At 38.5% G+C, this 17,045-nt stretch overlaps 1 protein-coding gene across 1 annotated transcript in view; it reads right to left on the bottom strand.

The window, feature by feature from the left end:
* Positions 1-17,045, bottom strand: part of LOC102300687 (cadherin-7) — a 108,602-nt gene that overhangs the window by 59,345 nt on the left and 32,212 nt on the right. The window contains exons 2-3 of the mRNA XM_005922587.3: positions 12,015-12,309; positions 3,833-3,952 (exon numbers count right to left, since the gene is read on the bottom strand). Of these exons, the coding sequence (XP_005922649.1) occupies positions 3,833-3,952; positions 12,015-12,309 (415 nt within the window). The remainder of the gene's footprint in view (positions 1-3,832; positions 3,953-12,014; positions 12,310-17,045) is intronic.

The raw sequence follows: 17,045 nt of genomic DNA, 5'->3' as shown, positions 1-17,045 counted from the left end.
CTGCCAGTATGGTGTGCCAGTGGTTAGTGCTGTTGCCTTGCAGCTTCTATTTTCAAACTATCAGCTGACTGAGTTTGCATGTTGTCCCATTTTCTTGCACTTGTTCTCTTCATGTACCCTGACTTTCTCTTACAGTGCAAAGACCTGTACGTTAGGTTAATTGGTGATTATAAATCGGCAATAGGTGTAAACGTAAGCATGCATCCCCTCCCCCGTGACCCTAAATTCTGTAAGAACATGGATAGATTGGCAATAATCAATATTCATTTTAGATTGATTTAACTTACATTTTTATTCTTATAGCTTTACATGCTTCTTTGAGCCAGAAATCATAACTAAACTTATTTTTGGCAACGTGTCAATGAAACTGAATGAGACAATGAGGTTGTTGCAATTCATCAAAACATTTTTAATGTTGAGACTATACCTGAGGGATTACTTACACTGTGTTAACTACTTTAAAGTGCCTATTAAAATTGAAAGCTGTGCCGCTCACTACTAAATTTGAACTATTGCATTCAAAACACACAGCATATTCATTTATTTATGGATGCCACCAGTAAGGAACTAAGAAACGACTTAAATATATATTCAATAAGTTCTTAAAAAAACTCATCTAGAGGGAAGGTGATCACAGCATTTTAACAGATTAATTAGCTCACAGAAGTTTTAGCTTCTAAGCAACATGAGAAAATCCACTTATAATCAAAGATTCGCAGCTTCAGAGTAGTCCCAGAGAAACTGCTGGAGCTTAGAGTATCAATGAGGGACTTTTTCTTTTTCCTTTTTTCATTTGGAGTGTATAAAACATGTAAATGTTCACCCGAAAACATGGTAACATGGAAATATTCTCTAATGAAAGCTTCAGCAGGAGGCTTCATTAGTTGAAGGTCTCCAGAAAGTGAAAAACAACATGGATATTCTGCGATACTGTGCAGGCTTCACAGCTAAATGTGCTGATGAATTTTGATGCACCCAACATATTTTCCTCCAAAGACATCACATCAATAATGCCAACACAGTGTGAAGTTATTTCCTTTTTGTGATATGCATTCGTTTTTTCTGGAGCGTTCCATTTTCTTCCGGTGGTTAGGTTTATTGAATGTTTACAGTGAACCTTACAGGTCACAGCGGAGTTTGTTTTGTTGAGCATCCCTCTTATTTCTGTGTCTGACCGAGTGTGAAAAATAAGTGACAGAAATCTCTGCATTGCAGTGGCTCTCAGCAGTTCATGAATTAGAACTACATTCATAAAATTGTAGCATGTGTGTATGTGTTGCTCTTGAAGCAGAGGATGAGGCCTGTATTACTGGATGGCCCATATTTTCCTGTTTTCTTGCAAGAGTGCTTTGCATGAAGTAGCTGAGCCTCGGCAGGGCAGTGGCTAATGAGCCAGCGATGAAGATGTAGCGAGGGCTGCCGCTGCACTTTCCCAGGATAAAATGCCCCACAAGTCACCATACTATCTCACATCTTATGGTTCAAGCTACTTTATCCATTTCCTCCGAATTTTTAAATGGTTTCTTTTTATTTTGAGTGCTGTTACTTTTATTATAACAAGTGGCAAAACTTGCAAACATGCATCTAGGTGCTAAAATCAGGTGTATATATCCTTCAACACTCATTTTCTTTATATATATATGAAAAGTGAAATTCAGGAGAAATAACACACACCGTTTTACAACACACTCTGGGGTTTTAATGCTTCACATAACAGACAACTTGGAAAAGAACCAATTTTAAATTGTATCTTTAGGCACTTTGTTACCAGCAAGCCTGTCGCAAAAACACATAATTTGTTCTCATTTCTCAGGTTGAATCTACAAAAAAATGCCTTGACGGGCTAAAAAACAACAATTTTGCACCAACACGCTATTTCCAAAGAGCTATTAGCTGAAAACTTGGCATATCTCGGCATGGAGTGAAATTCTCATTAAACAATTTGCGGAAACTGGACTAGTGGAGTACCAAAAAAGTGGCACACCTAAAATACTATTTACAGCAGATAAACAGTATAAACTGGATCTCATGTCCTTAGAAATTGGGAACAAAAAGAAGCAAAGACTTGAGAGATACATCTGACCCTTTGATTGATCCACCTACTTACTCATCAGAAATGGTCTCAGTGGAAAGGTGACTGTCAAGAACTGGACTGAAAATCAGTGGTAACGGGTCTTTGGAGTTATGAATTCAATTTTTTAGTTCACCTTTTTGCAAATATATACAGATCAGGTCAGGAGAGCGAGTGTACAACAGTCAGTGTCTATAGCCATCATAGTAGATGCTCTTTTATGGTTTGGGGCTGCAGTTCAGCCAGTGGTGTTAGGAGATCTTGCCAAAACTGATTAAATCATGAATACAGAAAGGTATCATCGGGTATGGTATTACATATAATACTGTATTACTGTGACATAATACCATCTGGAAAGCATTTAATCGACAACAGCTTCATTTTTCAGACTAGCAATGACAATATCAGCGCAGTAAACGCGTACTGATAATGGAACACGATTAGTCATGGACTGGTCTCCCCAGGGCCTGGACGTCAACATTACTAAAGAAATATGAGATCATCTGTACGGAGAACTGAACAAAAGGCAGCCAACATTAAAAGAAGAGCTCTGAATGTCCTTCAAGAAGCCTGGAGCACTATTCCTGAAAACTACTTAAAGAAACTACAAGTAAACTAAAAGAGTGCAGATTGTGCTGAAGCTCATCAGAGTTGTATAAACTCTGTTTGTGCCTTATATACTGTTTGTTTTATATTTGCACTTCAATAAACCCATTTAGCACTTCTCTGGCAAAATATGAAACAAAATGAAGGGTGTCTCAACATTTAAGTATAGTAAAGTAAGTATAACAATAACTGCTACCTGCCATCTCTCCATACATGTTCTCTGCCCCTGTTTACTAATAATTACAAATATGTCCTGAAAGTTTATTTAAAGGTTTTTTTTCAATAATTTATAAGGAGCAAACTTAGCAAATCACCACCAAAAGACACATTTGATGCTCTTGATCCTCATCAATTAGCTTTCAGTCAAATTTTCTTTAAAGAGAGACAAAGCTTTGGAAAAGCGAATGTTTCATGTGAGCAAAGTAGCCACTGTTTTGTGAAAATTACAAAAATAAGTGCATCCGATTTCGTGACAGAATCATTGTGCTTTACATAACACAGACTTTGAAAACTAAATTTAGATTTTAAAAGTACATTCATCAAGGAAAAACAAAAAAATGAGAAAGCAAAAAACAACAACACAATAAATAAATAAAAACTCACTTGAGGGTAAGGCTTCATTAGCCACTACAGCATAACACACATGAACACCAAATTCAGGTTTTGACAGGGAAGAAGAATGCATTAACTAAAAAAAGACAACACATCTCTGATTTTACATCATTAATTCTGATTAGGTTTTTAAATTGTCAGTCTTGACTCTGACAGCGTTGTAGGAGTTCAAAGCCACATGAGTGAAGTATTATTGTTGGTACAGAATTATTCATGGATAAATAAATAAAAACTGCAGTTGAATATAAAAATACATTTGGTTATCAGGTTTGTGTGGTTGTTGTTTGCTCACATTTGACTGACAGTGGCTGAGCTGTGTAGGCAAACAGCTCACCAACTCTTCCCTCACTTTTGATATAAATGCATTTAAAAACATGATGCATAGTGCATGACATTGCCTAGAGAAATATGAAAACAGTTTCAACTTTGACAGATTATTTTATACATTAAGAGAAAAAGCTTCATTAAATGATGTACAGTAGCAATATCTGTAAAACAAATGCAAACCAGCAGGATGAATTCACGGATTTTGTCTGTTCCTACCTGTCTTTGGCTCCACTGAGAAATACGGATGTCCATGTTCGATGCTGTAAACCACCCTGGCACTGTTCCCGTATGTTGGGTCATCTGCGTCTGTGGCTACCACTTGCACTACCATGGTTCCTGTGAGCAGACAGCCCTTCATTAGTTTCCAAGACGACATCAAGAAGCCAAGACAAACAGAGCTAAATGTGGAAACAGTCATCATATCAACAGCCCTGTGACCAACTCAGTTTGAAGGGAGTTGTGGGGGGTTGGTGGTAATGGTGGTGAGAGGGTCCTGATCTGACTGGCTCTTGCAAAACAACTGACACTCTTAATTATTTCCATAATTTGCAGGGATGCTGCAGCAAGATTAAAGTGTAACTCCAAGCCTGTAGAGATCATTTCAGTGCCATTTTTTTTTCTCAGTGTGCCTGGTGCAGATCAGTTAGCAGCATCTTTCCTGGTAACTTCAATCTGTTCTAATTCATCAGCCAAATGGGGTCTGCAACCCATCTGTGCATGTTAAAGAGGCACTTCACCCCATCAAAAAAGACAAAGCTAAATTACTATTCACATCATCCCACAGCAATCCAAAAACTGCAACTTTATTTTTTTTGCTTTAGAAAGGAGTTTAAAGTCGTCCTGCAGCAATGTCATTGGAAGGCACTGTACCTCTCTGTGGTACTAATTAGGATTCAATGACACCGAGTACATTAAAGAATTTTACAACAATTTCTGGAGGATTTATGTCAAATTCCTATGCTCCATTCAAGACCGGTTGTGGACATAATGGACATGAAGTTGTTCTTAATATACTACTTTGCAGTCTGCCTAGAGGACACATGCGAGAGGTGACCTTGTTGCATGGTGGCTATCGCTATGTCAGCGCAGAAATTTCATGCCTGAGATTTAAAGCTCTGACATACAGTGAAATACAGAGAGATTAACCTGTAGCTGACAGGCTCAATCAGCATTATGTGAACCTGTTTGGCTAAGACTCGAATGTTGAGTAACAGATGCTTGTTTATCTGTAAATCCCCAGGTTTGAGCAAAGCAATTGCCAAAAGTTATACAAAAAATAAGTTACACTTCTCATTTGAAATTTGACTGACTTTGTACATCTGTGCTTAGGCCTACATGCTGCAGCATGCATATGCAATTTGTGATTATACTCCTGCACAATAACCCCACAATTTATTCACAGTCATGTGCAATATTTACGAGTTTTCTTGTTATTTTTTTATTGTTGTGAATCCTATTGCATTCACTTTGTGTAAAAACTGTAGCTAAAGTTTGATATGGGTAGAGAATCTTAACTCGGCGTGTTATAAAAGTTGCATTTTCTGACTGTGATTCTAAAAAAAAACAACAAAAAACCTTACATTATCCAGTGGAGTTTTGCAGATAAAGTTATAAACACCCAGACATAAAGCCTCACTTTGTAACAGAGCCCAGAATTCGCCCTCCTCAAATCCCCAAACTTCCGTTCATCCTACAAGAAGGACATTTGTTTTCAAACTCAACTGTGAACTCTGCTGACAACTGACAACTGTTGTTTCTGCGTGCAGTACAGTATTGTCCTCTCCCACACTTCCTCTAAGGCAAACGAGAAGACATCACACACGACTCCTTGTGCACTTTTCTTTAAATGTGCCCACTGAACGAGGTTGATGTGACTTGAGCTGACAGCCGTGGCTCGGGAGGTAAAGCAGAAAAGCGTCTGAAGATTTCACAGAGAAAACATAATCAGCGACAATCAGTGCCAATCAATTTCAATAGGTCATTCATTATGGTATAAATGAACCCTGTTGTTCCAACTGGGCTCATTAAATGGGTGCAGGTTTGTTTTTGTTTTTTCAGGCAAAGTCATTTTATGCTGAAAAATTGATATCCATTTGATAATGGAGAGGAAAAGGCATTTAATAAATTGTGAAATGACCAAAAACAACCTTTACGGTTCAGGCTATTTTTCGCTGTTAGACTATACGTCAGTGTTGGTCTTAAAGCTGACGCCTACAGCAGTCTCACACTTGGCAGTGGTGAAATCATCAAGAATAGAAATTGTTAAAATAACCTTGAAAAAACACCGTTCTCCACAAGTGTAGCTTTTTTTCAGTTTGTCACATGAATAGCTGGTTGATGCTTGAATATTTCACTTTAATGGCTAGCTGAACATATCTGGCAAAGCCTGTATTGTAGCAAACAGAAAGTGCTGTCTTACAAGTTGGTGATATTTTACTTTGAAGCAAACATCCTAATAAAAATCTCACTTTCTAACATGAGATGTATTTTACAGGCTTTTACAGAATGAAGTGATCACGGAAATTGAAGATTAGAGTCCCCCATTCTGGCCATAAAGCTGAATTAACAGGCTCTGGCCCTGGATGTGAACAATATAACAGTAAAAAAAAAAAAAAAAGCTTGGTGAAGCTGGAGAAGTTATCACCAGGCTGGTTGTAGAAGGACACCTAGATTATATCATCACCTCTTAGTCATGACAGGTTATATTACAGGTAGTTTAAAACACCAAGGTCAAAGGATGACTGTATGAAAGAGAACTCAGGCAACGTCTGAATCTTTATTACAGGATGATAGTTAAGAACACTTCACAGAGGGTGTGGTGGACGCCGCCGTAAATTAACTTTCAATATGGACTCGCATGGAGCGCTTTTAAAGTTTCCTCTTTTTTTTTCAGATGTTTTCCACAGCTTGTTTGCCCTGCGAGTCCACCAAACATCCTGTTCTAACAATATTGTCAGCATGAAAGGTAATATCATCTGGGTGAGCTGGATGTCAGAGAGAAAGAGAAAAAAAACTGATGAACACCCCAAAAATTTTAACAGATTCTTTCAGCTCCACCAGGCTGTCGTCTGCTACTCAATTTCCCCTGTCAGTGTCCTTTCAATATTTGTCCAACTTCATCGACGTGATGGATCAGATCTTCACCCTTGTTATTTATCCCCTGCAGCTGTGTACAAAACAAGTTTCCTAATCAATTCCGTATTCTCGGTGAGCAACTGTCATCTGCCAGTAATGAAAATAAATGCGGCGTGCTTAATCTGGAGCGGAGACCAATATTCTTCAGACACTTGCGTGTACAGGTTGCAAGCAACTGTCAAGTGCAATATCCACTTTCCGACTGCAAGCACACAATGCAAAGGTTTGACAGTGACCCAAAACGTGTGTTGGAACTTTTGCATTAGTACAAATGAAGGACCGTCTTAGGAATATAAATATACTTTTATTTAAAGCGAAAAGGTGAAAAAAACCCATCAGAAACAATTCTGCGATGTGGAAGTACATACAGGATATTAGAAGAATCAATATTAAAATGTTTCATTAAAGCCCAGTCGTTCTGCAATGCCTCCATGAGTACTCAAAGCTGCCGCAGTTGATTAAGTTGATTGTATTCATGCACATTCACACCTGCTCCCCACTGTTTCAGATGAGCAGGGATTATTGATTAGAGTTGGGTTCACATTTATTCCTAACTACAAAAGCAAAAATGAGTTACAAGACTTTAAAAGAAAGTTACCGAGTGCCTGCTGATTTCTATGCATGTTTTAACATTGTTAGGAAGCAAATACATTCCCTACATTCCCTCTACAGCTGTACTACAATAATATCCACCATATTTTCATTGTGTCCAGTTTTCATCACTGTTTTATTATATTTTACGAGACTGTGTTATATTCAGAGGTGTTTCTAATATTTCGCCTGCCTAATATGTGTTGCTGGAGAGAACAAAAAAAATAATGTGATACACTTCTTGGTTAAATAATTATCATAGTGTCAAATTTACACATTGTCACTGTCAAGTAAAAGTGAACATTAAGAGCTTTGTAAAAACAGTTATGACAGATATGCTGCATTGTAGTTAACAAAGATTAAGCGTGTGTACTTCAGTGAATATTTTTACCACGCAATTAAGCACTTCCACTTCCAGTGACAAAAAGAAGAAAGAAAAAAATCAACTTTCCCTAAACCGCAGCACCTTTTTCATTTCAAGAATTAAAATGACTATTCCATCCATGATCTCTGCTCTCGTGAATTCGGCAGGAACTGTGACAGCTGGATATAGGACTGGTGAGTAGTAAATTCAAGAGCTGTGGCCTTGGGGTGACATTACATTCTCTATGCTTGTAATGAGCCCTCAAACGGCTCCTTTGGCCTTTCGCTGTGCAGCGGGAGAGAGCCAGGCCTCACGATTGTCACACCTCCAACTGTCCTCAAGCTCTCTTGTCTTTTATTTGACATCCCAGCCATGATTAAGACAAAAGCCCTGAGAGATCCTCAGGCCACAGGGTCACACTGTGCATGGACGAGCACTGCTTCTAATTACTTTAATTAATTAAATTCATGATTTCCTCTAAATTGAACCCATTCATCAAGGGTGCAAAGCTGTGACCATTAATGATTTAAAGACATCTATAAAGGAATTATTGAAGACAGGAGGTGCTTCGCCCTCTCCCGTTCTTTACTGCATTGATAATTGCTTTGAGCAGATATTTACAAAAGGGAGGCAAAGCATTATTCTCCTGTTGTTCTCGCAACTCGTGATGAAGACCTTTACAGGAACTGGCAGAGTAAATAAAGTGCTCGGGTGGAACGTGCAGTTCACCGATTCTGGTGTGAATACATCCTTCTAGTAAGTTGCTGTTATCACCGGTTGGGCACGAGACTCAAAGCCCTCGTACTCTAATCCTCTGGTTCCTTAAGCCTGTGCTCTGTACCCCCCATTGACAGTCAGCTGTGTAATCCTTCGGAGATCTCTGTGCCTGTGCTGTAAGCAAAGCAGAGCCTCCCTTGGAACGGCTCCCGGTGCCACTGTATGCCTTCTGAAATTTCCATTTTGACTTTGAACACTCTGGAAATAGCCTTTGTTTTTTTTTTTTCTAATTTACATTTGCATGGCAACAAGCACTTTTGAAGCACTGAGGTGATCCTAACCAGCAATGAGTTTGCTCAGCTGTCTATGTACTGCTCGAGGTAAAAACTATAAAAATCTCCATCCACATATCAATCACATACAGCAAAGCATACGGGAAAGGGTTCTCGAACCAAGTGATCAATCCACAAAGTGCTATCACCAGAGCTCCCCACAGCTCCATGTTCCTGTTTAGCTTCTTTCAGCTCATTATTTTGCTTATCTGGCCCACAAGCTCACTGCTGTGCTTCATTCTCAGAGTTTTCATTGCATAATTTGTACACTGTGAACTTCCAAAAAGAGAAAAAAAGAAAAGAAAACACTCTAAAAACTACTGTGCACAAATGCTAGTACAAGCTGATAACAGACATAAAGCAGTATAGCAGTGTATAAGTATCCAATCATATCAGTGTAAAAAGTGCCCCTGAGTGGCCAAAAGCACAATTCATTGCAGATTTAATGAACCATCTAACCCCATGTTTTAACTGAAACATGTCCACTACATATTAAAAAACAATGCATTCAAACCCAGAGCTTTCTCGCCCACCTGCCTGCAGTTACAGCTTGCACAATAACACTCCTACTTACAGCCTTGACAGCGTTTCAGTGATGCTACCCAGTGTGTGATGCTCACTCTTTTTAATTACGTACAGAATTTCCTCAATTTTCTCTGGGAAAAAAAGGTCACAAACCGCCACTCCATATTACCCTTTTGGTAGCAATGACACTAAAATGGGTTTATGGTGTTTTATTACAAATTTTGCATTTAATTTACTGACTGAAAAAAGTTGATAGTCTTTGGCCAACACATTCTCAAGCAGGTTGTGTAGATTGTGTAATTAATTTGACATAAAATGACTTTTTACACTTTAGGCATAAAATCATGTCAAACTTTGTGTTTGTAATTTTTAATCAACTGAAAAGCTCAGGTCACCGTTTTCAGTCTTCTGACGGCCAGGTTCATTTCAGTCTCCATCCCAGCACTCACAGCTCACTTGTGATTAGACCACAGCTCCCAGCATGCCTTGGAGTGCCTTGGGAACCCCTAGGTGAAGCTGGAGGAAGTTAAGGGTGACTGTGCTGCTAAGCATGCCGTGTTGCCACAGTGAATTGCAAAAGTAATGGCTGGGCAGAAATGTATTCATCAGGATCAGATGTTTTTCAGAGAAATGTTCAGCAGGAAGGTACTGGGAGGTACTGGCTGCAATGAACTCTGAGTCCAATTTGTGGAAAAAATGCCTATGGCCTTCAAGCCTGATTCAGACCTTAAGTTTGCCCGAGTTAGCTTTCAAACATGAGTCACTCATCAGCATTTCTAAGCCTAGAGGTCTGCTTTGGCATATGTGAATATGTGAATATCTGAAATAAAACAAGCTCTAAAAATATTCTAAATCCTAAATATCCCAAATATTAATTTTATTTATTGTTTTTTATTTTATTATTTTTTTTAAATTTTAGGTCAGTATAAACCAGACATGCTCTAGACATTAGATATATGGAGGTCACTTTTTCTTACTGCATTCCTAACACACCTGCTAAGATGAATGGCCTCAGGATGTTGTTGCCACTCATTTGCATTTACTTCCATTTTGAACCTGAGCAGGACCTGTCTGAAACCTTGAAGGAAATCTTGACCACACAGCTTACAGACAGGGGCTGATATGATAGCGCCCTCAAGGAGTGTTTTTTAAACAGATAAAAGGAATACCTGTTGCAATAAATGCTAATGTGATCAATAGAATATCAATTGCTGAGTCCTTAGGAGAGGTATTATTGTGCAGTATAATGTTTTTACCTGTGCTTGCTTTAGATATACCAATGCTGGTCTGTTAATCTGCAGACTACTGTAGTTGGTCAGCTGTTCTGTAGAAGCACACTTTTTTTCAGATATCCTGTGGGGGTTACAGGAATTCTGGGGTATTCCCATGGGATTCAAGGGAGTCAATTCTCAATTACTATTCGACTTGTAAATGTACAGGACTGGAAAAAAGTCAGCACTCAAGAAGAAAAAGGTAATGGATCGGGAGTGGAGAGGGGGCTTGATAGTATGTGCAGCCTTTTTCTAGCTTTTAAAATCTTGTGCTTCTAGCATCACTAGTTATTAGTTGTATTTCAATAAAACCTGATCAGGACATTCCTAAATCCCAGAAGGATTGGTGATATCAGCAGTGGTTACTCTCTGATGCGTCACAAATCAGCAAAAATTGTCTTAATGTGCGACACAGATTAGTACAGAGATCCTTGGTTCCCAGAAGATTTATGCTGATGGATTGATGAGTTTTTTCATTTTTGGTTTTAATCAAAATGTTTTCACTGATTAATTAACATGATATCATGACTGTCAGGTTCTACATATAACCGTTTGTGATTAGTTGACTTTTTCTCTTGTGCAATCATCAAGTTAAAATTTTGTTTATGCTAAAACCTGCTGGTATTAGCGCTACATGATACCTATGGAATATATAAAAATAAAGGCAAGCTTTACTGAGTGGCCTAGGAGAAATGGTTTTAGTTTCTTAGTCTTTGTGCATCATCCTGCTTTTTGAAGCTTTAAAAAATGAACAGCGAGGCATGCATGACCTTATTCGTCAGGATCACAGCAGAAAAGGAGAAAGAAGCCAACAGACCAGTGCGCTGTGGCCAAGGTATTCCCAAATCAAGGTAATTTAACCTGGATCTCATTTGATGTGGAGCCCATGAACAAGAAGGGCTTCATACTGGTTAAATTATATTCAGTATGATTAGTATGTAGTCAGTCTTACAAACTGAACATGCTGGACTCAAATTAATATTGCACACGTTCCAAATCCCCCCCTCCACCCACCCCTCACGACCTAAACACTGGGAGAGATGAAGACGAATTCAGTGAGGTGGAAAATTATCAAAGGCAGATGTTGGAGCAAGGACAAGTCAAAGAGAAAGCAAGAGTAAGAGAGAGAGACTTGAAGAGTGCGCGGAGAGGGGGGGAAATGACTTGTTTGGTTATGCCAGTGCAGGGACGAATAATAGTTCATCCAATATACAGGTTTTTCTTTTCCACATGATGTGAATTTTTCATAGACTCCACACAGGTGTACAGATAATTAGCTCTTGTGGGTCTTCATGGAGAACCGAAACTATCACACTGTTCACAAAGAAAAGCACTGTGTACTGCATTAATAGGTGACCACTTTTAACTTACTTTACAATTCTTACGTACAATGTTCTATCACTTTTAACACTTTGGTTAATAACCTTCAATCGATTATTTGTAAAAGAACTAGAGTAACTTACCTAAGGGTGACATCTCCGGTACTCCTGCCAGGTATGGTCCATCAGGAAACTTGGGCTCATTGTCATTGATGTCCTGGACTTTGACCACAAATTCAGATCTGGGTTCCACAGGCAAATTGGTGAGTCGGTCTACAGCTTGAGCTTGAAGGGTGTAGTAAGCCTGAGCCTCTCGATCAAGCCGCTTTGTGGCATGGATGTCTCCCGTGTTCTCATCAATGGTGAAGATGGAGGTGGCACCCTCACCAGAGAGCACGTACTTCACCTTGCCATCTCCTTTGTCCACATCTGAATGTAGCTGTCGAAAGGAAAAAGAACCGGAGTTTAAATGCAGCCACACCAGACTGTAAACGTTTGAGTGGTGATGCTGGACTGAAGAATGATGTGAGCACTTCTGGTTTAAATGATACATAAAATCTTGCATTAAATAATTATTAAACAAGTGAGGATGATGCTTCATTCTCCATTTTTAGCAAGATAATGCGAGTATTTTATTTCCCTAAAAAAGAAACATTCTTCTTTTAAGCTTTTCTAAAACTCCCTTGTTCTTGTGCCCTTTTACAAATGTCCCATTCCCCTTCCCATAGTTTCAAATGCAAACCACCTCCAGTAAATAGCAGTTAATAGCAGCAGGAGACGCATTTGATCAAAGGGCAGCTAACACAGACAGTGATACAGTATTGCTTCTAATGTTCTCCTCGTTTGATCCTTTAAAGAGTAAAAATAGCCAGAATCACAACACAGCCACCGTCTTTAACCCTTTGTGCGAAGAGATTTTGTCAGATTACATCATGGCTTTAAAATCATCATTGTTCCAGTGCAGACTGACAGCTTGAAAAGTGGCTTGAAAGTTAATTGGTGGTTAACATGTAGTTAATGTGCAGCATGTCAATCACAATTTCATACTCATTACATTGTTTGGCACCAGGAACAGAAAAAGTGGAAATGTAGATAGCAGTTTTTTAATTTCGTTTTTTATTTATTTATTTAAATACAGCTGTGCAGTGAACACAGATAATAGGAGAGAACCAAACAGAGCTTAGGTTGCACTGAGGTTCAAACAGCGACATGAAAGCACAGTAAATCACTCCCAGTTCTTTAATGGTTTTAAATCAGTCTAAACATTCGTCTGTTTGCCTTTGGTCACTGCTTTTATTATCACATAAATCTGGGCTTACTGTCAAAGCTAATGATAACTTTAGCCACACAACATACAAATACTAATGATTTTCCTGTAGATTTGATACGCTGCCTTTAAATCCTAAAACAAATCTACTGGGTTTTCAGTTCCTCGGATGCTGCAAGTGTATGGAAACTCTTGTTTTTGTCCTTGTAGCCAACAACAGAACATATAGCTTGCTTTGCTTGTGGCCGAGACATCGCTAAAGTTAGAGTAAGAGAGGCAGGTTGCTGCTGGTCGTTTGGTATTTAAAAGGCTGAGTCTCTAAGCCACGAGTGAAGACTGGTTCTTGTCCCTTTTGACATCACAGAGCGCTCATTCAGAGACGCACTTTATAATATGTAGAGAAGGGAAATAAATATATACCGTGTACATTTTTAGACATGTCTGGGATTCTTAATTATGTTCAAAGAAAATTAAAAAGCGGAAATCACATAATATGCTCCTCTATTAGACTTTGCAAACAACAAATGCAGCTATAAAATGTCTTTAAAACATTCAGTATTTAATCCGTACAAATATTCACTGTCATGTTGCTACAAATATGTACAAACAGCGCAAGCAAACACATCATGTTTATTGGATAAACATTCAAATCAGATCAAAAGATCAAAACATGCACCATTTATGCATGAATTATGGTACCAAATCCCACCATGATTTGCATTCTGCTGCAAATAATGGAACGAAATGAAACGCTGCCTTTTACTGTAATGACAGTGTGACTTCCTAACTAATGTAATGGTCATTACAAACAAAACTATCAATTTTCCATTAAAACCCCAGCAATAACAAGCTCATCTGACATCAAAAATGTACTACAGTGGTTACAAAATGTGTTCATTTAATGTGTGTTGAATCAATAAAACAACAATGATGCACCAAATGGATTCGTGTTTTTCACACATTTTCTGACCAAAAATCTGTCATTAGGGCTGAGATGAATGGCTCCACTGGAAACATTAATCATCTCATTTTTTTTTTTTGCCAAAGACATATACAAAGCTCTCTAAACGTGGTTCACGAAACTGCACGGGGAATTGTGACGCTCCAATCGAATCCCTTTTTCTGTATGTCAGGTGAAGAGATGCCAGAATTCCAGTGCAAAAACAACAGCGTGTTAAAGTTATATGGAGTGAAATTAGGACTCAGGGTTTCCATTATGCACTTCTTTATATCTTTTTTCCTTTTTGACATAGACGTGACTGTTCTAACTGGAATTGGTGACGAGACATCTGGATGTTCAACCTTAGATCACGTTTGCAGGTTCCTCTTGTTGCCATTTAAAGCATACAAAGTGTGGCTTTAAGTTTATCCACTAGCAAAAAGGATTTGACAGGATTATGTCTTCTGAGGATAAATAGCAAGAGCTGAGGTCATGTACCAAGAGTCGTGCTGTCAGATCCGTCCTGTTTAATGATCATACAAACCATCCGTCTTTAAATCTAGTCGTGCACCAAACATTGAGGACGATACTTTTAAATCAAACCGTTGTTCACCTCACAGCATGTGGGCTAAAAGAAAGTTTGATTGGTGGAGTAGCTAGAATGGGTATTAATAGGACTTGTTGTGACGTTGCATAGACAGAATACTGTACACCTTTACAGAGAAGATAGACAAACTACATGTTTTATCAAGGTACCTTTGTAGTTACCGCGGCAACATTCTGCTTATGACAGCGTTTTAATCTCCGAAGAGCAAGTCGAGACTTTAAAGATGACTTAAAGACCCTTTCTCAAAGTACAACTCCAACAAAATATTCCTTAAACACTTCTGGAGAAAGAAATTCAAATTATCAGGACAAGTAACCAGTCCTGAATAATCCTGTTTGAAGTTAGAGCTGCGTGATGGACATCCACTCCACATCCACACAGCACTGATGTGTGTTTTAGGGGAAGGCAGTAGTTAGTTGGAGTTTAGTAACGGGCAGACTGACCTTTTTTGCTATAAGTATTTAGGACAGTGGATATTTCTGCCTTTACTTCATCATCTTTGACATGACAGAACATCTGATTCTTGATATTCAGTGTTTAAAAGTGTATACGAAAAAGTTGTGGCAGTAATGAACGCACTTCAAGTCTCAACCTAAATCTTGAGAACAATAATATCAGCTACGTCTGGGTTTTGTCTGTCTGTGTTTTTGTTCCAGCTTCCTTTCTCTGCAAAAGACTGGAGACAAACAGCTTCTGAAAAGTATTAGGTACACAATGGCAATGATTGCAAGATAAACTGCTGCTTTAGTCAGCGAGTACTGCACTTATATAAAATCGAAGGACTCAAGCTTTGAAAACACAAGAGCTCTTAATGTAGCTGTCCTGTATCTTTCATTAATGTCTCTGCCCTTTGAAATGCTCACTTCATTTAAACTCCATACCCTAATTTGTAGCATATGATCAGACAACCTTGATGGTATTTCTATAACATCAGATTTACTTTCAGAGCTACAGGATATATCAGAAAAGTGTGTTTCTTGATACTGTAGAGTTGGTTTTCTTGGAAGAAGTAAACTTTGGATTCTTACAGCCAGAGCCAAAGCCGTATTGAAATGACAGAATATCAAAAGTCATGCTCAAAATTGTGACATGAGATGGAACAGCTGTTCACTTGACTTCTTGGCAATATACCACATCATCACGTTTTACTGTGCTGACCTTCTCCTTCTACAGTTAGGTCTAAAAGTATATAGACAGTGAAATTTTGTTTCTGTACACTGGCAGAGTGCTTTTAAATCAAGCAACCAAGATGTGATTGAAGTGCAGACTTGAATGTTTAATTTAAGGGGGTGAAAAAAAAAGTATTTTATTAAGAGTCCACAGCAATTTTCACATCATTCTTTATACTGTCCTCCATTAGAGGCTCAAAATAATATGAAGGAACTAACATAATTTCAAACACAAGGATTGTTTTTGATATTTGGATGAAATCATTTGCAGGCTGTCAACATCACTAAATGCTGGTTTCCTCCTGCCAGGTCTTTACTGCAGCCAACTTCAGCTGTTGCTTACTTGCAGGTCTCTTTTGCTTCAGTTTTATCTTCAGGTACTGAAAAGTACACCATTTGCTGTTAATGAAACCTGGACATAAACATCTCATGTCAGGTAAAACTCTATCAAAGTAAATTTAAAATACTGTTTATATGTGCAAGAAAAGGACTATTCAGCATTGTCTATTTCTATTTCAGTCTTAATCAATTCCTAGAGACATATAGCAGGTTTCAGATTTGCTGTTCCTTTAAGACCTTGTTGTCCAATTGGAAGTAAGACATAGCTTTTGTCCTCGCTTTAAAGATAAAATTGAACTAAATCTTTATTTAAATAGCTTTACAGCTGCTTGTTGCAAATTCAGCAATGCCTCCAAAAAAAGTAGTGAACACCAATATAAATCTCTCACAAAGTGGCCATGCCAACTCCAAAGAGAAACTCCTTGCAGTGACTTTTGGTAGAAATGACCTGATCAACTTCTGCTCCTCCTCAATCTGAGATACATCACGTGAAATCTCCTTGTCAGCATCCTTGTCAGACTGGTCTGTTTCCTCCAGGAGCCTGACCTTAAAGTGATACTGAAAATGCACATTCCCAATGACAGCCAGAAAACAGCTAGAGCACTTTGCGTCCCTGAGGAAATTTTCTCCATGCTTAGCAAAATTCCCCTGCGGTGCTTCTCTACTAGTTTCATAAACTCCACCAGAGAAATGAGTAAGCTTCAAAAATAGTTTCCCGGCATATCTTTCTCTTAGATAACGTGACATGTAGGTTGAGGAATTCTTCCCTTGTATGATCCCCAGCTGAGATCAGCAGCTAACTATCAATGATGAAAAAAAGTCAGGGCAAAGGCCTGGCCTCTACCTTCTAGAG

Source organism: Haplochromis burtoni, unplaced genomic scaffold (genome assembly GCF_018398535.1).
Source record: "Haplochromis burtoni strain Fernald_Lab_line unplaced genomic scaffold, NCSU_Asbu1 Contig_58, whole genome shotgun sequence".
Lineage (NCBI taxonomy): Eukaryota > Metazoa > Chordata > Actinopteri > Cichliformes > Cichlidae > Haplochromis > Haplochromis burtoni.
This window is presented reverse-complemented; position numbering and strand designations above follow the sequence as displayed.